Source organism: Monodelphis domestica, chromosome 6 (genome assembly GCF_027887165.1).
Source record: "Monodelphis domestica isolate mMonDom1 chromosome 6, mMonDom1.pri, whole genome shotgun sequence".
Lineage (NCBI taxonomy): Eukaryota > Metazoa > Chordata > Mammalia > Didelphimorphia > Didelphidae > Monodelphis > Monodelphis domestica.
Window position 1 is genome coordinate 50,690,984 of NC_077232.1, and position 24,143 is coordinate 50,715,126.

The 24,143-nt window shown below is 36.6% G+C and overlaps 2 protein-coding genes across 7 annotated transcripts in view; one reads left to right on the forward strand and one right to left on the reverse strand.

Annotated features, from left to right (window-relative positions):
- Nucleotides 1–24,143, reverse strand: part of ANO3 (anoctamin 3) — a 616,473-nt gene that overhangs the window by 71,754 nt on the left and 520,576 nt on the right. For all 6 annotated transcript variants that reach the window (XM_007497186.3, XM_007497185.3, XM_056802002.1 and 3 more), the window contains one exon: nucleotides 21,927–21,987. In XM_007497186.3, coding sequence (XP_007497248.1) covers nucleotides 21,927–21,987 — 61 coding nt within the window. The remainder of the gene's footprint in view (nucleotides 1–21,926; nucleotides 21,988–24,143) is intronic.
- Nucleotides 268–18,999, forward strand: MUC15 (mucin 15, cell surface associated). Its single transcript, XM_007497183.3, has 4 exons — nucleotides 268–469; nucleotides 11,686–14,525; nucleotides 17,620–17,769; nucleotides 18,345–18,999. The coding sequence occupies exons 2-4, from the start codon at nucleotides 11,744–11,746 to the stop codon at nucleotides 18,386–18,388; spliced, it is 2,976 nt and encodes a 991-aa protein (XP_007497245.2). The 5' UTR covers nucleotides 268–469; nucleotides 11,686–11,743; the 3' UTR covers nucleotides 18,389–18,999.

A 24,143-nucleotide genomic window follows, 5' to 3' on the forward strand; every position in this document is an offset into this window, starting at 1 on the left:
AGATAAGGTTAAAAAAAAAAAGAGATAGAGGCAGAGATAGAGAAAAGAGATAACACATGCACCCTCAGTTGTGTCCAGAATTCCTAAGACACCTTGTCAATTGGGTTGGATTCCCAAACTAACAGTCCTGTATTTATGAGTTATCTTATCTTAGAACACTAGAAAATAATTGGATGTCCCTTGTTTGCCTAAAATTAAAAAAGGAGAGAGAGATAATCATCTACCTACCCAGAATTCTAAGGTGCAGGTTTTTTATTTGAGTGCTACTAGTTTGGCATCTGTGTTTAAGAGCTCACTGAGGTGAGCTTCCAAACCTGACAGCCCAGGAGCAGGTCAGTCAGGTTCCTTGGGTGCTCCATTTCATGGGCAAGAGATAGTTGCACCTAATTTGGTTTCTCTGGCACGTTCCTCCTGGAGAACGGAAGCCTCTCCTTCAGCATCTGTTAGCAGACGTTCCACAGGACTCAGAGTAAGTGCTTGCTTAAAACCTGAAAGGTCTAGCTTGCTTGTTTCCTTTATTCAATTTATTTCTTTAAACTCATGAATTAACCACAATCACAGGTCAGGATTCAAGTTGGTATCACCAAAACCCAGGCAAACATCTGCTCTCGTGCACTGACTAACTAACTTTCTGACTCATATTTTATATGGTGGCTGGCATGAGCCTTGCAAAGAAAAAGGAAAGAAGGAAATCGAGGGAGTCTATGATTGAACCTGAGTTTGTAGGCTGATGGGATGGTGGGAAACCTTCCTTGAGGTTTCTGTAGGATCTATCGAATTCTGTACAATCTGTAAATCTGTAGAAAGGGCAGTTTGAGATGCAAACCTGTGTTGGGCAGAGAACTGGAAGCTTAGAGCAATTGGGAAGGAACTTATGAAGCCCCATGAATCTCAATGGAAGTTTCAAAATAATTACAGAAAAAATATGGGAGAAATCAGAAAAAAATGAATATTCTCAGTCAAACAATTTCTAATTCTACTTTTCTTAGGCAGTCAGCCTTCTCAGCTGGAGAATGCTTACTTTTATTTTCTGGAAATAGTATTTAGGCACCTTTATATAGGCTATATTACATAAAGGACTTGGATGTTAACTCTATCTTCATTGGACAATTTCATAAGAATAGTACAGAATAATAAAATTCTCTAAAATTTCAGTTATTACTCCAAATCTGCCAAAATTTTGCAAGAAACAAAGGTTAATCTCCTTAGACAAGATCTATGAAAAATATAGAAATGACAATTCACCTACTACTAGAAAGGATGTAGACATTTCTAAGAGAAAATGTCTTCTGAAATGACAATCTAAACATATTCTTAGGATCATTAGGTCATTCTTTTAGATACTAGTTTCCTTTTCAGAATATGTGACCTTTGAGGTAACTTTTTTCCATATAGAAAAATAAGAGATGGAAGACTAGAATTACTAAAAGTTGTTCTAGAACTTTTTGGTTTGGCCACCTGGCCCAAGATCCTTTAAAGATACAATCCTTCTCTTCACTCTTTGAGGGCTGGATCTTAGCATGTGTTTTACTTGGGGTTCACTGGTTTAGGGAACTTTTGCTAAAGAATTTCTCTCTCTGAAAAGATCAGCAGTTCCTTTTTTCATGCTTAGTCTTAGTTGCCCAAGCATGGGGAGGTTAAGGGACTTTATGACTGTTATAACAGCTTGTCAGAGCCTGACTCTGGTCAGAACCTGAACTCAGGTGTCTTTCATACTAAGGCTTCCTCTCACCTGGAACTAATTAACTTCAGTTCTTAAAGAATTCATTAACAGATATCTCTTTGTATGATTCAGGCCTTTCTGCTTTGTACAAAACTTTTGTCAGGGTTGCTCCCTCTCCCATCAGGCAAAAATCCATAAAGACCCTGTTTTGGAAACCATCATTTCTGATCTAATCTAGACACTTAATAGTAGATATATTAGAATAATGAAATTAAAAAAAAATAATGTAACTCTCATTTCACTTGAACAGTTAGGAAATCGTGGGGCAGAAAATAGAGGGGCAGAATAACAGCCTCACTAATGGCTATGCCTAAATGCTTTCCTGATATTTCTGAATCCAGAGGAAGATGCAAATCATCAGAAAAGTGACTAAAATTCACTACTTCTCTTGTGTGGCAGTTATGGGAATTCTGGTAAAATGGAAGCTCCATACAGGCAGACATTGTTGTGTTGTGTTTCTGTCTAATATTTTATACTTAATAAGTGTTTTCTCGGTTTAAACCAATTCATTCATCCACGTGTGCCTGCTGCACTCTCTTAAAAATCTCATTTATTTGAACAACTAGTTTTCTTCATTGGGTTCCTCTTCACTGGAAGTCTTCAGACAATGATCATTCAGCTGAATTTTTGGAAACGTTATATAGAAGAGGTTCCATAGGTACTTAGGATGAACTAGGAGGCAGCTGAGGACCTCATGATGACACTTTTTGGTTCTATTACCATAGTTTAGATTTTAACACCCTCATTTTTCATAATTATTACAAGCATTATGATTCAGCATCACAAAAAAGTTCCACCTGATCTGTGTAACAATATTGATTTTTGGTTTGCTCATAATGAATGGTCTTTATTTCCACTGCTTCTTACTTTGAACTTCCAATGGGAGGAACGGAGGGGGTTTCACCAGCCCTTCATGCAGCCTTTCATAGGATAAAGACCGAGCACCCACCCTATACTTCCTACCTCCAAAAGAATCAGATATCCTATAATTTCCCATAATCTTTTAATTTTTCTCCCAAGAAAAGAAAAGAGAAGGGAGGGAGCTATTTCATGAATGTTAGAGACAAGTATCTCAGGTTTCAAAGGTTTTTGTTCTTAATGGTTAATCCTTTTCAATACATTTTTTATGAGATGATAGAAAGATACTCTCTCTCAGCTATACTGATTGGATGAGGGGAATCTCTACCTAGCTAGCCATTCTTTTCTTTTGCAGGATTAGAAGTTTTATGTTAGGCACTGGGAATACAAACACCCAAATGTTTCAATAGTCCTGTCATCAGGTAGCTTATATTCTTCTGGAATTAGAGTTTGAAAGGATCTCATAGGTCTTCCAGCCTAATCCTTTCATTTGAGAGATGAGGAAACTGTGACTAAGCCTTGGTGAACTTCAGTTCAAATTGGATATCAGCCATGTACTATCTTCGTAAACAGGGCAAAGTTTTTTGATGTTTTTTGTTTGTTTGTTTGTTTTTGGCTTCTCAAATCATCAATCCCCTTCTCTGTACAATCAAAAGGGTTATACTAGATGACTTCTAAGTTCATTCCATAGTAAATCATACAATAATATAATAGAGCTAGAGCTAGAAATGGCTCAGAGGCCATTTGGTCCAATCCCCTCTAGCTTGACAAAAGAAGAAACTGAGGTCCAAGAAAGTTAAGGATTTTAATCATGCTCAAACAAGTAATAGGAGTCAAAAACCAGAATTGAACCCACTTGACAGTAAAGATTTATAACTAAGAAGAACCTCAGAGGCCTCTTTTATTTTATATATGAGGAAACTGAGTCTCCAAAAGGTTTGGACCTTACACAAGGTCACAGTACTCTGTCAAAAACAAGGTTTTCTGTACACTCTACTACCTCCTAGATAGTTGTTATAATTTCTGGAATATAAAGCATGACTTCTGTTTGCTTCATATTTATCCCTGAAAACTTCCTTTTGCATATAGTTTTAAATTAGGTGAACTATAGCTCAAATAAAAAAAATAACCAATCAACCAAAAATAAACAAACAACCTAGATAACCAAAGAATTCAAAGGACTTAGATCAACCAGTTCCAGCTCTCAAGAAGCTACCTTTTGGGAAGGTAGGGCTACGTTCTATTAGTTTTCTCTCTTCATTTCCTTCTTTGCCTCTCTGGAATTGGAATATTCCTATTGGCTTAGGACTAGCAAAGACTTTCTGCTAGATTTATTGGTGTTTTTAACCTGGTTTGTTTTTGACACCCTACATGAAACCTATGGACCCTTTCTTAGAATGCTTTTTTTTTTTAAATAACCCTTACCTTCCATCTTAGAATCAATACTGTGTATTGGTTCTAAGACAGAAGAATGGTAAGGGCTAGGCAATGGGGGTCAAGTGACTTGCCTAAATTCACACAACTAGGAAAGGTCTGAGACCAGATTTGAACCCCAGGTACACTATTTTTTAAAGGACACGTTTCTTTAAATTCAACACATGCCCCAATTTTGTTACGCTCATTCCAAAGAGACATGGACAACTGTGACATAGTGTTTTTCCCTTACGTTGATCAATGGGGACTTATAAGCTCTGCAAATGTTGAAATGTAACTCCTTTGGGCATAGAGATATGGAGTACAAAGTTGGGCCTGGAGCCATTTGTGGGTCCCTGGCTTTATCGTACTGGTTTAGGATTGATCAAGCATAGGGGCGAGGGGAAGATGAATCTCACTCTGACTTCTAATACTAACAAATGCTGGAATATATCTCCAACACTACTTTGTGTTACTTATTCCACAATATTCTCTCCTCTATGCCCTCTCCTAACAATTTTGTTGACTTCTGATATGGGTATCTATCTATCACTCAGGATAGTCCCCATCTAAGTATCACCCATAGAAGTAACTAAATGGGTATCAATGGGAAAATTCCTCTCCCCTTCCCTGTCCTCAGTAAATTCACTTTTCTCTCAGATCATTTCATATTTCTGTCAGGTATCATTCAGAGAGTGGGCTGGGGACTGATGAGGAAGAACAACCCTTCCTCATTTTGTTGGGGTCAAAATAATGTAAAAGAGGATAATGTATAAATAGATTTCCATAGCCACCACAGATCCCTATATATTTATATTTCCCCTAACTAATTTCCCACCCAACTTCTAATTTCCCTGCCTCCATTTTAGGTATCCTTATATTACCCCCAAATATCCAAGTGATTATTAAATTTTATTTCTATCCCATAACATTTCTGCTGTTTATCTCCTTTCTACTCAATGGGGCATTACCTAAATCAGACCCTTATCTCCTCTCACCTAGCAATTGACTTCTAACTGATCTTCTACCTCAAGATTATCACCCCTCTAAATCCTACAGTAAAATCACTTCTTTTAAACATTGGTTTGATCATATCACTCCCTTACTATAGTAGAGGGAGCCCTAGTCTCCTTTATTTTCTCTATTGACAATAGACTTAAATATTTTATATTTATCTCATACTTAATTTATACTTAATTTATGTAATTCTGCAATGTACATAATTATGTAATATACATAATCATTAATATAGGGCACTAATATGTAGGGAAGCTAAATGGTACAGTAGATAGAGTATTGGGCCTAGAGTCAGGATGATCAGAATTAAAATCTGGCCTCAGATATTTACTAGTTATGAGTTATGTGACTTTGGGCCAATTATTTAACTCCTATTTGCCTTAGTTCTTCATCTGTAAGATGGGGACACACTAGAACCCTTCCATTATTTGTCTTTTGTCTGTCTGTCTGTCTGTCTGCCTGTCCATCTACCTATCTATCTATCTATCTATCTATCTATCTATCTATCTGTCTGTCTGTCTGTCTGTCTGTCTGTCTGTGTGTCTGTCTGTCTGTCTATCTTCTAGTATCTATCTATCCATCTAGCCATACAATTTATTAATAAGTAAATATAGAGTCAGCTAGGTAGTTCAGTAATTAGATTAGTGGGCCTGGAGTCAGAAAAATCTTATTTCTTATCCTGAATTCAAATCTTGCTGCAGATTCTTATTAACTGTCTGATCCAGAAAAAAATAACTTCCCCTCTGTTTGCCTTCATTTCTTCTTCTGTAAAATTTGAATAATAATTGTGCTCACCTTTGGGGGTTTTATAAAAGTAAACTTAGATAATTAATGTATTTTGCAAATATTAAAGGACTATATAAATATTAGCTATTATCACATTTACATAAGTGTAGTTTTATGGTCAAAAATTTACATATGGATATATGTTAAAATAAAATTTTTAGAAACCACTAGTTTAGAGAATTCATGTCAGTTCTCTGAAAAGAAAAATAGACTTCCTAAAGTGCCCAGAGTAACTCTCCACACTTCATGTGTTATAATGAGATTTCACATAAAATCTAACATGTAATCCATAGAAAATTCTAGCATCTAAGAGGAACAGAGAGGGATTATGTTTTAGCAAAAAAAAAAAAAGAATGCTAGATTTGGAATCCAAAAGATCTTGTTTGAGTCCTGCCTCCAACATATACTGACTGTATGACTAGTTAAGTCTCTTTAGTTCTCAGTGGCTTAAGTAAACCTTCAAGAAAACCAGGCACAGAATAGTTAGTACTCTGCATTAATTCAGGGTGCAGCCCCATTGGGAGTTCCTGACAATAGGGAATTCCAAGAGCCAATCACTGACCCAAAGAATCCAGAAGGAATAAAACTAAATGAATAGTGAATTCTAATTTGCTCAGAAAAGTAAGACTTTCTTTGAAAACTTATGTTTCAGGTTTCTCAGGATCTGGCATTCCATTGTCCTGAGTGCAAATTTCTTTGAATTTCACTATTTGCTACCTTTGAAAACTACATCTTCTTTTGGCCATCCTGTTGATAAAACTCTGGGACCTGCGCTAAGTAAGCAAAGGCTCAAAATGCAGTTCAGCATTAGGTCCAAACATTCTTTTCTTTCTGTTCAGATCCAAGACTCTACCCTCCCCTGAGAAATTCTGCTTTTTCTGAGGGAAGAAAGCATCTAATTAAGGGCCAAGCCTTGAAGAGAATAGGTGGATTTCAGAAAGATGACTCTCCAAAGTAGGATAGAACCTCAGGGATCTCACAGACCACCATGGCTAAAGAATGGTACACTTTCTTACTATAAACAGGGACTATCTTATCACCAATTTATTCAAGTTGAATTTTGGAATAAACAGATTGCATTTTTTTGCTATATTAGGGAAAAAAGGAAGGGGCTTGATATAGAATAGATTGCAGAAGCATAGATATAGAGCTGAAAGACTATAGAGCTTCAGAGATTATTGGAGGTTAGAATCCAACTCCTACCTAATGTCATCTGATTTTATCGTTCCTACTTGATTCTTTGGATGAATGGTTGTCCCTCAGATTTCCTTACTATCAGGAACTCTCAGTGGGGCCGTGTCCTAAATTAATTCAGAGCATTAACTCTCCTGTATCTGATTGTCTCATAGAGGGTTATCTGAGCCACTGAGAAGTGATTCATACAGCCAGTCTTTATTGGAGGTAGGACTTGAACTCAAGTGTTCTGGACTATAAATCTAGCATTCTGTTTCTTATACCACATGACAACTTATTTTTTCTACAGATGAGGAAACTGAAGCCCAGAGAGGTCATGTGATTTGTTCAGTATCACATAGATTGAAGTGGATAGTACAGGAATTCAAACTAGGGCGAGGATTTGAACCAAGGTCCTTTGATTTTTCCAGATTTTTTGGGACCAATGGATTAAAGAAAAGACTAAGATGTAGGCAGAAAGCAGATTAGTTAGTGGGTATGTGTGTGGGAGAGTATAGAGAATAGCTACTGTGTGACCACTATGGTTGATTGTATAAAAAACATTTTAGTATTTTTTAGTTAAGATTTTTGGGGAGATACAAGAAAGCATTCCCTGGGGAGATTATGGAAGAGGTGGAAAGGGTTCAGAATCTTCACCGAAACATTTTATGGAACTCCCAGTGTGGGCATTCTTTCTACTTTTGCAAGTCAATACCCTATATGAAATTTACAGACCTAGAAGGCTGCCTGGCAAATTGAGAATTTAAGTTATCTTCCCAGTGTCGCACATCTGGTAGATATCAGGGTCAGGGCATGAATCAGTGTTTTCTGAACTCCAAGGCAAAGTTATCTGGTTCTCAAGCCATGATTTCTTTACTCACTATTAAAATCTGCCCAATAGTTTCTGTACCTTGCTCCCTCTGCCTGACTTGACAGATAAAATAGAGGATGTAAGGGGGGAAATGAATCTAATACTCAAAGGCTGGCAACAGACTTCTCCCCTAATTGATCTCTTCTAATGGCTACCGAACATATGTATATAATTATTTAAGAAAGTTTTTTTCAACTAAGGGGATCTTTTAATAGTAAATATTTTATCATTATCATTAGCAATTATAATGAGAAAGGATTACGTAGTTGTTATATAGTATATAAGGCTTAGTAAATAATGGTCCATGAACCATGAGCTAAGAATTGTTTTTACATTTTTTAAAAAAAATTATAACTTCATTTGAAAAAAGTTAAAGTGTCTACAAGAAGACAACTGGCTAGATTTGGCTGTATGGCATAGTTTGCTGATTCCTAGAAAGTAATGAAACTTAAGTAGGTACTCCCTTACCTCTTTCCCTATTTAAGTACTTTAGACTGTATAAATTATTTCACTTTGGAAATCCTTAGTTTCTCATTTGTAAGAATAGAAGGTTGGTTGGTCTGTATGTCTTTAAGATCTAAGGGGCAGCTGGGTGACTCAGTGAATTGAGAGCCAGGCTTAGAGATGGGAGGTCCTAGGTTTAAATCTAGCCTCAGACACTTCCCAGCTGTATGACCTTGGACAAGTCACAACCCCCATTGCCTAGTCCTTACCTTTGTTCTGCCTTGGAGCCAATACACAGAATTGATTCTAAGGTGGAAGGTAAGGGTTTAAAAAAAAAAGATTTCTACCATCTCTAAAATCTTGTCTTCTCTATAGCATTTTATTAATGAAAATACTTCATTGTCCATAAGGCTTTACATTTTTACAAAATATTTTCTTCTCAATAACTCTATAGAGTAGACAAAATCAGTATTATTTTCATGACTTGTTCAGGGTCACAGTTGTGGAGCACAGCAATTGACACTGAAACCCAGGTCTTATGATTTGGCTACTAAATTTTCTGTTATGATGTTACCAGTTGATGTTAATGATGTTTGAGTTTCAAAAATAGCAAAATATTACATGTATTTAATACTTTAAGAGGTACAAAGTTGCTTCCTTATAATAATCATGTGAGGTAGTAAGAATAGGTTTTAGTATTTCCATTTCGCTGATGAGGAAATTAAGGCACAGAATGTTTACATGAATTTCAAAGATCACAAGGCTTATAAGTGCCAGAGAAGACTAGAAACCAGGCTTCTATATCCAGTGGCCTTTCCATTAACTACAATGCTCCATTTTAAGAAATGTGATTTTGTGAAATAACAAGTACTACTTCTAATTAAAATTTAAATGAGATTTTTAAGTAGAAGGCAAGCCTTAATGAAGAGCTGCAACTAATTAGCAAAGTAATATTTACCTGCATGCAAGCAAAGCGGTGAAATCCTTGAAACAATTTGAAATTGCTCGATGTCAGAAGAAGAAGAATTATGTTATTTGACAGAATCAGTATCCAGGCAGTTGTCATCCTTTTAAAAGGAAGGATCAAATCGAGAAAGAAGAAATTTAACAGGGGTAAATGTAGAGAGCTACACTTGGTTCAAAAGAGTTTATAATGTAAGGAGTTGATGAGAATAAACAAAAATGGGGATGGTAGTTGTTCTTCATACTTGAGCTTCTATTGGAGAGGGAGGAATCAATAGTGGTGTGTGTGTGTGTGTAGAGTTCAGTAGGAATCAGCAAAGGTGTTTGCATCCGAAGAATGCATAGGCTCTCTTTGACTACATCAACAAGGCAGTTAATAAAAGTACCCATAAGTATGAAGATGGAGTAGGCCTCCTGGGCCAGGTCAGTCTTAAGAATAGGTTCAGTTTGGGATTCTATGTTTTAGGAAGAACCAAGATGATTCATAACATATATATGGAATAGACTGGCCAACATGATGAAGGGATTCAAAACCTTATTTTAGGAGGATTTCTTTAAAAACCAAATCAAATTGAATGAGAATGCTTTAACACGTAAAAAAGAAGGCAAGATAGTGTTATTCAACTTTATGAAGGGCAGACATGAAGAAGAGAAGTCAGCTATATTTTGTTTGAACTCCGGAGATTGAAAGAGGTAGACTTTTAATTAAACAAAGAGAAAGTTCCTAAAAATTAAGACTATAGGAGAGTAGAGTGGAGCTGCTTGGGAATAGTGCTAGAGGAACTTTGCCTTCAGAGACTGGTTGGCTACTTCTCAGGAAGGTTTCTTGTAGGCTTTTGGCCTTGATATAGATTAGGCTACTTGACCTCTGGAGGCCAACATGATTCTGAGATTTCATGATTGTATGGAAATATATAAAAGATACTTGCTATGACACACAATTATAATAAATTTAACGATCTCTTTCTTCACAGATAGTATAGTATGTACTATACTAAATATGGTAAACAAATGTTAGTATGGCTCATTGAATTATCAGAAAATTGTGAAGTCTAGATTGATGAGATTTTACATCCTGTACCCAACTCAAATGGTAGTGACGATGACGGAAATGGGGATATAGTTGAAGGAGTATTGACAATGGATTCAGAGGCCAGAGGACTTGGATTCAAATACCTTTCCCTACCCCTCAACATCACACACACACACACACACACACAATCTCCTCTGAAAATCATGACCTATGTAGCCTTGGAGAAATGACTTAATATCTCTAGGTTTCATTTGCCTCTAAAAAATGAGAGAGGAGTTGGATGATATCTTGGAGATATCTTTCTTCTTCATATCTTAATGATGCTATCCTCTATAACTTGCCCCCTATCTATGGATGAGACAGAATGGTCTGCTCTAGGCCTTTTCTATTCTCTCTCTCTCTTCTCTATATCAGTTTTATTTATTTGTTACTATTTGCCATTTTAAACTGGATATGGTTCAGGCATCTAAAAATCAAAATATCCATTGTGGAACTTATTATCTCCAATACTCACTGAATCCCAGACTCACTACTCTACTCCCAGATTTGTGAACTTGCACCATTCTTGACTTTTCATTATCATTCACCTAAGTTACCTAATCAGTTCCCAAATACTTCAGTCTCTCAGTTCTCTAATCCATCTACCAGTCAGCTAACAAAATGAATTTTCCCTAAAGCGCTTTATTAGATCATGTTACTTCTTCATGCAATTAACTCTAGTTGCAAGTATAAAATATAAACTCCTTTATTTGAAACTAAAAATCCTTTACAAACTCTCCATAATCTACTTTTCCATTTTGGTTTCACATTAATGTTCCTCTTTCCCTATCCATGCCCCCAGACACTGCCATATAGTGGCCATTCTGGTCACCTTTAGGTTCCTCGTGCAAAATATTCCAATTTTCTTTCTTTCTTTCCTCATGTCTGGGATGTTCTCCTTTCTCACTTCCATTTTATAGAATTCCTAGTTTTCTTCAAAACAGGAAGTATTGGTTGCCACACATGACTGTAATTCCTCCAAGCTGGTGCTGCTACTCCCTCCACCATCACCTTATATTGATTTTGTAGATATATGTATGTTGTCTCCCTAGGCTGGACTATAATAAGCTTATGAGAACAGGGATTATTTTTTGTTTTATCACTGTACTATCAGAGCCTAGCACACAATAGACTCAAAAGATGGTTGTTCATTGATAATAGATAATAACCCTAATTTTCTCTACTTTCATAGGCAATACAATGATTTTTGGGGGGAATTCTTTATTCTTTTCTATTATGATATGCTCCAATGCAATGCACCCTACAATATTCTCCATTTAATAGAGTTACCTACATGAACTTCATCATAGTCATGTTTGGGAAGATTTGTGGCAATTGATAATCTTTGTTTATCCTTTGTTATAGGTGATACAATAAAAAAATAAAAATAACAAAGGAGCAGTGCTCCCTCAAGGAGTCAAAAATGTCTTCCAGAATCCTGGTGATGTTAATTTTGGCTAGTTTCTTGGTAGCCAGTGACCAGGCTAGCCAAAATCCAGAGTTATTAGAGATCTCAACAGAATTTTCCACTGATTCTTCAATGCATTCTGGGGATGAAATCATTATGGATTCAAATAAAATGAGTACAGATTTTCCTGAAGGCTCTGTTGAAGCATCCACTGAAATGGACAGCTTGTCTGGGATGGATTCTTTTGAAGCATCCAGTGAAATTGACATTTCTTCTGGGATGGATTCTTTTGAAGCATCCAGTGAAACTGACATTTCTTCTGGGATGGATTCTATTGAAGCATCCACTGACGTTGATGTTTCCCCTGAGACAGATTCTATTGAAGAACACCTTGACATTGATGCTTTATCTGGGTTAGAAGAGATTGAAGGAGCAATGCCAAATGAACAATTTCATGACTTGAACTCTACAGCAACTGCCACCACTGAGTCTAGTTTCATGGCAGGATTCCCTGATTCTTCAAGCCATGATGAAACCAAAGCATCTCCCCGAACTGAAGATTCTATTGAAGCATCTGTTGAAATTAGCATTCCTTCTGGGATGGATTCTTTTGAAGCATCCAGTGAAACTGATGTTTTTTCTGGGATGGATTCTTTTGAAGCTTCCACTGAAACTGACATTCCTTCTGGGATGGATTCTTTTGAAGCTTCCACTGAAACTGACATTTTTTCTGGGATACATTTTTTTGAAGCATCCAGTGAAACTGACATTTCTTCTGGGATGGATTCTATTGAAGCATCCACTGACGTTGATGTTTCTTCCCCTGAGACAGATTCTATTGAAGAATACCTTGACATTGATGCTTTATCTGGGTTAAAAGAGATTGAAGGAGCAATGCCAAGTGAACAATTTCATGACTTGTACTCTACAGCAACTGCCATCACTGAATCTAGTTTCATGGCAGGATTCCCTGATTCTTCAAGCCATGATGAAACCAAAGCATCTCCCCTAACTGAAGATTCTATTGAAGCATCTGTTGAAATTAGCATTCCTTCTGGGATGGATTCTTTTGAAGCATCCAGTGAAACTGATATTTTTTCTGGGATGGATTCTTTTGAAGCTTCCACTGAAACTGACATTTCTTCTGGGATGGATTCTTTTGAAGCATCCAGTGAAACTGACATTTCTTCTGGGATGGATTCTATTGAAGCATCCACTGACGTTGATGTTTCCCCTGAGACAGATTCTATTGAAGAATACCTTGACATTGATGCTTTATCTGGGTTAGAAGAGATTGAAGGAGCAATGCCAAATGAACAATTTCATGACTTGAACTCTACAGCAACTGCCACCACTGAGTCTAGTTTCATGGCAGGATTCCCTGATTCTTCAAGCCATGATGAAACCAAAGCATCTCCCCTAACTGAAGATTCTATTGAAGCATCTGTTGAAATTAGCATTCCTTCTGGGATGGATTCTTTTGAAGCATCCAGTGAAACTGATATTTTTTCTGGGATGGATTCTTTTGAAGCTTCCAGTGAAACCGACATTTCTTCTGGGATGGATTCTTTTAAAGCATCCAGTGAAACTGATATTTCTTCTGGGATGGATTCTTTTGAGGCATCCAGTGAAACTGACATTTCTTCTGGGATGGATTCTTTTGAAGCATCCAGGGAAACTGACATTTCTTCTGGGATGGATTCTTTTGAAGCTTCCACTGAAACTGACATTTCTTCTGGGATGGATTCTTTTGAAGCATCCAGTGAAACTGACATTTCTTCTGGGATGGATTCTATTGAAGCATCCACTGACATTGATGTTTCCCCTGAGACAGATTCTATTGAAGACATTGCTGTTTTATCTGGGTTAGAAGAGATTGAAGGAGCAATGCCAAATGAACAATTTCATGACTTGAACTCTACAGCAACTGCCACCACTGAGTCTAGTTTCATGGCAGGAATCCCTGATTCTTCAAGCCATGATGAAACCAAAGCATCTCCTCTAACTGAAGATTCTATTGAAGTATCCGTTGAAATTGACATTCCATCTGGGATGGATACTTTTGAAGCATCCAGTGAAACTGACATTTCTTCTGGGATGGATTCTTTTGAAGCATCCACTGAAACTGACATTTCTTCTTCTGGGATGGATTCTTCTGAAGTATCCATTGAAACTGACATTTCCTCTGGATCAGAAGAGGCCAATGAAGGTTCCACCTCCACTGAATCTTCCTCTGAAACTGACATTTTCTCTGGATCAGAAGAGGACAAAATGTCAAACACCAATGAAGTTTCCACTGAATCTTTCATTGAAACTGACATTTTCTCTGGATCAGAAGAGGACAAAATGTTAAATACCAATGAAGGTTCCATCAAATCTTTCACCGAAACTGACATTTTCTCTGGATCAGAAGAAGACAAAATGTCAAACACCAATGAAGGTTCCACTGAATCTTTCACCAAAACTGACATTTCCTCTGGCTCTGAAGAGGTCAAAGTGGTAGAGTCTCCAGCAATCCCCACCATTAAGTCTAATCTTTTCCTAGAGGTCGCCAAGGAAATCATTGCTTCTTTTGATGACAATGCATTCATAGAATCTTTGAAGCCCAGAGAATCTTTTAAGCTCAATACAACCCCAGCTTCCATCCAGAATCCAACATCAGTCAGCCTTACTGACAAAGAGCCTACCAACAGTAATGATTTTGTTGACTCAAGAGAGTCTCTAGATATACTAGAAAAACATGTTGCAGATGCTTCCAAAATCTCAAAACTTGTGTCAAACACTGAACCTCAAGAAAGTAAGTATATTTCTACTACTACTATTAATAATGGTGACAATGATGATTATATCATCACCACCACAAATAGCTAGCATTTAGCCAATACTTAAAAGCTGACAAAGATCATTACATGTATTTTCTCTTTTTATCCTTACAGCTATGAAAAAGTAGATGCTATTATTTTCTTTGTTTTATAGAAAAAGGAAACTGAGGCAGAGGTTAAGTGACCTGTTGAAAGACCTAAAGTTAATTAAGTGTCTCAGGCAAGACTGGAATTCAGAACTTGATGATTACAAGACCAACATTCTGGTCACTCTACAAGTTATCCACCTCAAGTATGCATGCAACACTGTTCCTTTGGGTACTGAAAAACATGTCAGGTTTTCCTCATGTTGAAACTGGTAGCACCATGCAAACAAAAGATTTTCTAAATCGTAGAACTGTAGTGTATAAATACAAGCTATTAATTATTATTAAGATCAATTCTTTCTGTGTTATGGGTGGGTCTTTTTTGAGCAGTTGGGGCCTATAATTTCACTGAGACAGGGAACTCCCATGGGTGTCAAACTCCCTCTATTGACAGAATTTGGCAATGCCTCAATAACTTCTCTTGGAGTCCTATCTGGGGGGCTGAGATGTTAAGTGACTTGTTCCATTGTCACAGTGATTATAGGTATCAGTCATGGAACTTCTTGACTCTAAAGTCAGGGATCCATTCATTAGCCCACACTGTCTCTCATTACCTTTTAATTTTCATTTCCCTAAAAGTGATTTAGAACATTTTTTTTTTCATATGACTATAGATAGTTTTGATTCTTCATCTGCAAACTGTTTATATCCTTTGGCCATTAATCAGTTGGTGAATCACTAGCATTCTTATAAATTTGAATCAGTTCTTTATATATTTATAAAAATAAGGTTTTACAAGAGAAACTTGCCATAAATACCCCCCTCAGTTTGCCGTTTCCTGTTTATAACTTTGTTTACATTGTTTTTTATTAACTTTTTAAGCCAATACAACCAAAATTATTTTTAAAATTGAAAAAATATCATAGAATAGGAAAAAATGAAAAACAAAAAAACCCCAACTTCATTTGAAGACAAGACCATATTCAAATAAAGAAGGCATCCTTACATAGTAGATAGAACATTGACTCTGGAGTTTAAGGCTGAATGACGTTTAAATATTTTTTCATTTTTTTAAACCCTTACCTTTCATTGGAGAATCAGTACTGTGTATTGTTTTCAAGACAGAAGAGTGGTAAGGGCTAGGCATTGGGGGTCAAGTGACCTGCCCAGAGTTTCAGAGCTGGGAAGTATCTGAAGCCAGATTTGAATGTAGGACCTCTGGTCTCTAGATCTGGTTCTCTATCCACTGTGCTACCCATCTGCCCCTCTGTTCCTTCTATTTTTAAGTTTGTAGTATTTTAGGATATTATGATATGGAAAGATCAGAGGAACTAGGTTCGCATCTTGCTTCTGACACTACCTGCATGACCTTAGGTGTCAAATAATCTCTTTGGGCCTCAGTTTCTTTATCTGTTAGGTTAGAGGTTTGGATAGGATAACTTCTATACTCTCTGCCAACTTTAAATCTATAAGATTATGAATTCTATGAGTTAGTATGGAAATATTATTTGGTATAGCTCTTCTTTTATGTCCCCAGCTCATAGAACTGTTCCTGTACATAACAAATCCTTAAAAAAAATGCTTGTTGTCTTGTTTTGTAGCAGATAGCAGTTATGTGACACAGTAGATAGAGCATTGATCCTGAAGTCAGGAAGACCTAAGCTCAAATTCGGGTTCAGATTTTAGTTGTGTGACCTTATAGACCTTACAAACCATTATGTAAATGTTAGCTAGTAGCTAGTAGAGTGCTGCAGTCAAGGAAACCCAAGCAAATTCTTAACTATTGCATCTGAGCTTAGATATAAGAAGATCTGGTTCAAGTTCTGTATTGATGGAGGAACAAAATACAGTAATGCAATGGACTATTGCATGGCAATAATGATGAGGTTGATGGACACCTATGTGTCAGGTACGGTGTTAATCACTGGGAAAACCAGGATAAAAATGAAAATTTTTGATCTCAAGGGACTTGCAACATAATAGGAAGAAAACATGTACATACGAAGTGCATATGAAAGTCTCTGACCTCAAGGAGCTTACATCCTACTAGGGAATTTTCTTATACAGAAAAGTACTTACAAAATGTATGAAAGATGAAGAGATGGTAGGTTTTGGGGGAAAAAGTACTAGCTGCTATCCAGATCAGGAAATGCCTCAGGCTGAAAATAGTATATGCATTTATTTAGCATTTTCTATGTGCCAGGAACTAAGTGCTGGAGACACAGAGAGGAGAAAGACAGTCTCTTTCCTCAAGGAGCTTACATTCTCACAATCTAATGGAGAAGACAACATTAAAACAACTATGTGCAAACAATCTGTATCCTGGACAAATTAGAGATGTTTTCTTATCTCTCCAATGTTATTGAGGATCCCAAAGGACTTTTGTTTATGTGGGTTATATTTATTGATATTTATCGTTAGTAAGAAAAACTGAAATGAAAAAATGAATTCACTTAAAATAATAATGAATCAATGACATGCTAATATAAATAACACGTCCATTAAAAACTATATTTAGTAAAACAAAACAAAGTTCATTGAGAAAATCATTTTAGATATTTGAGATATTTTTGCAAGAAAATCTCTTGGATTTGTTTGGAATATTGCCTGGGATACTAAGAACTTAAAATGACTTGGCTTCAGGGTCACTGTCAGTATGTGCCAGAGGCAGGACTTGAAGCCATAGCACTTCTAGACTGAGGCCCATTTCTGTGCACTACACCTTTGAAAATAGGAGTTGTTGTTATTATCTGAACTGTTGACTTAGAAAACATGCATTTAAAAAAATCATACAATTTAGTTCATATTGGGATTATTGCTGCCCACTTTCTTGTATGCAAATTCCTCCTGTTATTTCAATGACTGCATATAACTGCATCTATATGTATTAAATATAATAATGGTAATAAAGAAAATAGTTCACAGGCAGGTAGCACTTTATTGAATCTATAAATTCATTTTTCTACTTCTTTCTACACTCCAGAGAAAACAAATTTTGGAATATTATTTGGTGTCTCTCTCGGAGCCAGTGTAGGAGCTGCATTGCTTGCAACTGTTGTCTTCCTGTTGTACAGGAAGAGGAAAAATGACTTGTTTGCCCGCAAGAGGTTTTTTGATGACAAAAACGAGCCAGGTAAGAAACAGGTCAATGCTGGTACTTCATAAACACACAGTGGTCTTTCTATTATGGGACTTAGACTATCCCATATTTCCAGGAGAGATGGACGGGAGAGCATATGGTGTTAGAGATTATTTCAATTTATTGGTTTACCTTCTATCCCAGGGGAGACAAGATAGATAACATTGCAAAAAGAACTTACTAACGTATCAGAAAACCTAGATTCAAATACTGCCTAGGATCCTTAATAACCTGTGTGATTCTAGCCAAATCATTTCATCTTTATGGGGATCACATTCATCTGCAAATTGAAGTTCAGGAGTGGGAGAAAGGAGAATGCACTAGATAGTCTATAAATTCTACCTCATTGCCAGATCTATGCTGTTATGGTCCCCCAAAAGATGATACCTGAAAACATCTATACCAGCAGGAGAAGGTTGGGGGTTAGGGAATGTGATTTTATACTTTCTTTTGAGCAAAAATGATTTGAGGTAGCATTTCAGAATCCCAAAACTAGACCTTTCAAGTTGAACTTTAAGGAAGGATTGGGGGAAGAGATCAATAATGAATCAATTTTTAATTTGTTTTAGAAATCGACAACTCGTCTCCTGTACTGCCAACCTACTGTCCTTAATGACTCCCTCCTCCGGACCACGATTTTGAGAAGGACCCAGCTGTGCTTCATCTCACTCTTGCCTGTACTCTAACTTCTCTTTGCTCCTTCATTACTCCTTCCTGTTACCATCTTTCCTTCTCCCCACCTACTAGAGCTGTCTTCTGCTTAGCATGTAAGCTCCTTGAGGGCAGTGATTGTCATCATTGTGTTTGTATCCCTAGTGCTTAGCACATTAGCTGTCACAGAAAAATTGTTTAAGGTAAATGCCTTATCTATTCCACCTATGAAATATCTCCAAAGAATATGGGAATATTGTAGTCTCTCAGCAACAAAGATAAGACAAAGCTTTATTTTCATCTAGTACACCTCTAAAGATTGGACCACCATGGCCCGTCTCTCTAGTCCTCAGGAAGATAGGGGCTGAGAGCGGAATCTGTCAATGTGCTCTTATCTATCTCTACAGATTCTCAAGGAATATACATCCCAGCCACTCTTGGAATTATAATCTAAATTCAGATGTAAACATGTGTCTTCTGCAATATCCATACAATGGAATGGTAAACCACTCTGAAAACAATAAAATAATAAAAGATTCCCTTTTTTTACGTAATAAACTATTTTGAACTAGATATGATGTCAGTTTGTTGTCTGATCTTCTCATTTGGAAAATTGCTGTTTTTGAATTAACCTAAGTGGCTCAGAATCCATACTTCATACTCCTTTGGATTAGCTAGTGTTGCTCATGTATAAAGTGTTCAAACAAGCACTGAACACAATTGAATCAAGGTCAACAAAGCTAGCTGATTCGGATAAACTCAGATGCCAATCTGGATTTTGTTCCTTTTTAGGATTTAAGCTGGTTATGCACTTACACTTTCTTTTTTCCCCTTTGGCTTGGACTAACAATGCAATGCTGAAAGAGGAGTTTTCATTCCCCTAAAAGAAACTAAATATTATCTCCTTTGACAAATTTTGTGAAACAGCAGGGACAGAAGTATTGTTATCGCTCTATAGACTCCCATGGTCTATACATCCCAGGCACTCTTCAAATTATAATCTAAAATTAAGTGTAAGTATGCATGATCCCTTGATGGATGGGGACAGCAGTGCTGTTAAAGTTCACCTTAAAGAGTGTAACTGAGTTCTCTGTAACACTGAAAAACACTTTCTCTTGCCATCTTTTGAATATCTATACTGTCTGTCGGTGAAGTTGAAAATGTCATTTGTTGTCACAGAGAAATACGTTGATTATTAAACTGTCTCCTTTAATATATATTTTTAAGTCAGAACTCAAAACACATGCTATAGTTTGGAATCTCATTAATACATGTGAACATAAGGAAGAGCTACAATTCGCAGGAGGGGTTCCTAGGATGGGGGCTCCTATAGAAATAGAATGAAAACCACTAGGAATGTAACAGTCATGTCCTATGGAGGTGTTTAGACGCACTCAGAGTTGACTTGCCCAAGGTCAGATAACTAGAAAGAATCAGAGCTAGGCTTGAATAGAAGACTTTTGGACTCAAATTGCACATAGTGTGTGTGTGTGTATACATTTTTGTACACATATATTATATGAGGCATATATGTAGATGTATGAGCATATACATTCACATATATGTCTACACATATGTACACATGTGTTTATATACACACATATAATGCATGCATGCATTATAAATAAATAGATGAATAAATAAATACATGATGTGAATCTGCACACACATAGAGGCATATTTGGATAGGTTATCATTTTTAATATTAGAGAAAATAGACCCATCTTAGATGAGTTCACAGACTTCTTGGAGTCCTGAATTGTTTGCTATCTCTAGCAATGCACAAGGAATTTTGGGCAAAGTTAACCCTATTTCAGTTCTCCAATTTCATGATACAACTGACATTTACAGAATGAGTTTGGAGACTCCAGCTTCCTCAACCCTGTGGCCCATGATGACCCAGTCATGGAGAAAAACATGGAAAGTGCAGGAGAAAGAATTCCACCTAAGACTCACCCCAAATCCTTATTTTATATAACCCAGGGGAAAGAGAGCTTCAGATTGTAGAGTTTCCTTTCTCACCCAGGATTGTGTCAGATAAAGCTTGATTGTGATGTTAGGGAATAGCAGTCATATAGACATTTGGTCTATTTTAAAATAAAGAGATTGATGAGGAGGGTTAATCATATAGAAAGCTATGAGATGTAGTCCACTAGTCTTTTTTTTAAATTATTCTCTCTTAAACAAATCCTCCATTTTAAGATATCTTATATTCAGCCTTACTTTCTTTAAAAAAAGACAATATTTACTGAATGAAGGCTGCCATAGAATTTCATATTAATAGCATATCATGTGAGGTGATCACCTAACACCCTGTTCAACAAGAGTAGGTGATGAAATTTAAAGGCTCATTGATTTGAAAGAAGCTTCTGTCAGCTAGAAATTATTCCAAAGTTCTTAGCACTCATTTTTCCTTCACACCCTCAATTCAACACAGTTCTCTAGTTTGATTATCACGTCTGGCTTCTTTTCAAAGGAGACACATGATATTCGTTTTTCCACTATATTTGTGACCCATCACTACTCTGGTCATCCTATACATCTCCTTGGGCTGTCAAGAATTTGGTGCAATATTTGAACTAAAAGAAAATAAAGAACATGATAAAAATATGTTTTCAGCTCTATTGCTTTTTCCACACCTGCTGATCCATTGTCTCTCAATGGGATCATATCACCTGAAATCTGCCATTTTCTGGGAAGAGATGGCTGGTTTGGGGAAGCAGGGACATGGTTAAAATGACCTCATCCAGGAAAGAAGTATTGCATTTCTGAGAAAAGCAATGCTAGGGACCTAAGAAATTCAAATTTGCTTATGATTCCATAAGTTTACAGAAAGGTTTCTTTCTAAATATATGATAGGATGTAGGACTCATGAGAAGTACCTAGGAAACCTCTCACATGGGCATATAAGAATATGAGCAAAAACAGAAATGCTTTGCACCCCCTCACATAGCACAAAACGAAAATCCTGAGATGGAATGGTATTGCTTGTTAGATCACTATTGCTAGCCTAGATACAGAATGCGATATTGGCATAGGATCCACATATTGTAAGCTCTTTAAATAGATACAGCCTGGAAAAACCATAAATATAAAGATCATAAATGAGAGTGACTAAAAACACCCTCTCCTTTTTTAGAATTCATCAATGATAAGGAGCAGAAAATCCAGGAAAAAAAATACAAAACAAAACCAAAAACAACTCTAACATCTTTCTATTTGCATAGATGCTATAGTGTGCCATTTTATTTTGGATTTGGGGGGAAGGGCCAGGGGAAAAGATTAGCCTTTACCAAGAGCAACCCTGGGGTTTGGTAAAATTTAATTTATGGAGGATGAATTTAAGATACATCAGTTAAGGAGGCCAACTAAAACTCCAGATTCATATTCTTTGTTAAACTGATTCATAAATATTGACAAAGGGACACATTTTCATCTGAGTTGCTATGACCCCATAGAAGTTCTGCCAGAAAGAAGAGAAGAAATGAAAGAAAACTTACCCCATATTGCCATAAAAATAGCAAAAAAGACTGTCCCTCCATTGTCAAACAAATGTGTCACCTAAAAGAAAAATTAAACAGGAATGAGATTCTTGGTTCAAACAATCCTTCAATGTTGATACCTCTGAGGTAATATATTAGGGTTCCTTGTTTTCCCCTTGAGAAACAATATTCTTTATTTTTGCTTTCTGTATATGAGAAGTTATCTTTACACAGACATTTTTAGATATTTAATGTTATACTTTGGGTGGGAAAGGATACCCCCATTTGGTCCTCATTTTCCCTTTATTTCCTCATCTGTTAAATGAAGTTCTTTTTCACTACAACATTGTACTAAAACTTTCTGTAGCAGCTAGATGGGGTGAATGTAGTTTGAGACTTGAGATACTCAATCTCTCCAATCTGGAAGGATTTGTGTTGGGAAAATAAACAAATACAGTACTGAAGACTTTCTACCCAACATTCCCCAATTCTAACGTATATACATGATCATCCCTGGGTTCCCCATATGGTTGATGGCCTGTACAATATAGTTATTTCCCATTATCTCTTGTTAGGTACCAAAAAAAAAACTTTCAACATCCAAAAGAAGTAATAGATTTGAGTTTTCCCATTCCTTTAAGTCTATGTTGTTAGGACACAGCTAAGACATTTTTGAAGAATGAAGTTTGAACAATCAAAAAAATCATATTTGTATCACTTGGCCAAATGTTTGTTAGTAACTGAGGTTTTGAAGATAATTTACTGCTTGATTTGAATAATTGTTTCCTGTTTCATTATTGTTTTTTGTTATTTGTATGCATGTGTATGAGGATGTATGTCTGTGCGTGTGCGTGTAGGTGTTATGATGTTTTCTCTATCATTCTGCTACCCAATTACAAAGCTGAATGGTAGCATTAGGAAGTAATGTACATTTTAGATTATAAAGTGGAGGCATATTACGAAGGTAGAAAGATGAAATGGAAGGCTCGAGAGGTATTCGGTAAGCAATATGTCATTGCTGAAAACACAATTGTGAAATGTTCTATTTGAGAGCTCATTTTGGAGTTTTCTATATGGCTACTCTGGGAATAGAATATCATTTCTCTATAATGGCTTTTCCAGCTCTGAAAATCAATGACTTGATGCCTCTTATTGTAGATGATTGGGATTTCCAAAGTCTCTTTCACTCTATGTTCATATCATCATACAGTGGATAGTAAAGAAAGTATCAAGAAGACATCCAAAAGCACAGGATTCATCCTAGAGTTATAGGTGAAGTTGTCAAGCAGGGAAGAAATGATTTTTTCCCCCTGCTGGGCAAAAGCTAAGGAAATCTTTGTAGGGCTAATTCTCTTAGGAGTCATAATAGCCTTGAAATATTCCTAGATATAGCTACATATTGATTTAAGCAAATTGCCAGCATTAAATTCTTTTTTTCCTTGTCTACCCCTTCCTGATATCTCTCCTGCCAATAAATATGCAAAGCTAGATATGAACATTAAGCCATTCATCTAACATTTCTATCTGACTGCCTTGAAAATGGGTTTACTATATAGCGCCACATGAAAAAAATCCAAATCTAAATCTGTGGATTCGTTCTGAAAGGGAACTACCATGGTAGAAATTCCCTTCAATAATATAGATTAGCAAATTTTATTCAATTTATAATCTTAGAGGATTTAAAGGGGTCACAAAGAGATTGTCATTTGTCCATAGCCCCATGATGAAGTAGCATCAGAGGCAGAAGGCAGGACCCGAGTTCCTAGTATTCAAGGTGGGCCCACTCTGCCCTATATGATTCTGCCCCTTCTTGCAACAAATGAACACATGAAAAATGAGTGTTATAAAGACCCTTCGATGAGAGACAAGACAATGTTACATTTCTTTCACAAAAAGGTTACTGTTGCTTATTCCACTCTCCATTTGGTTGAACTGAGAGATGGGTAGTTGGCACTATGGAGAGGATGCTGACCTTGGTGTTAGGAAGTCCTGAGTCTGAATCCTACTGCCATTTCCTAGGTGGATAACCCTTTACCCTTCAATCCTCATTTTCCCCATAATAAAATGGAGATAATTACAGCACCTTCTTTCCAGGGTCATTGCCAACATTTTAGGGCTATATAAATACTGGCTACTAATAGCCACACAGGAGAAAAAAATATGTGCAGAGACATAAGATGATTTTTAGCAAAGAAAAACCAAGAGGGAAGATTTTGTAGGGACCAAGTTCCAACT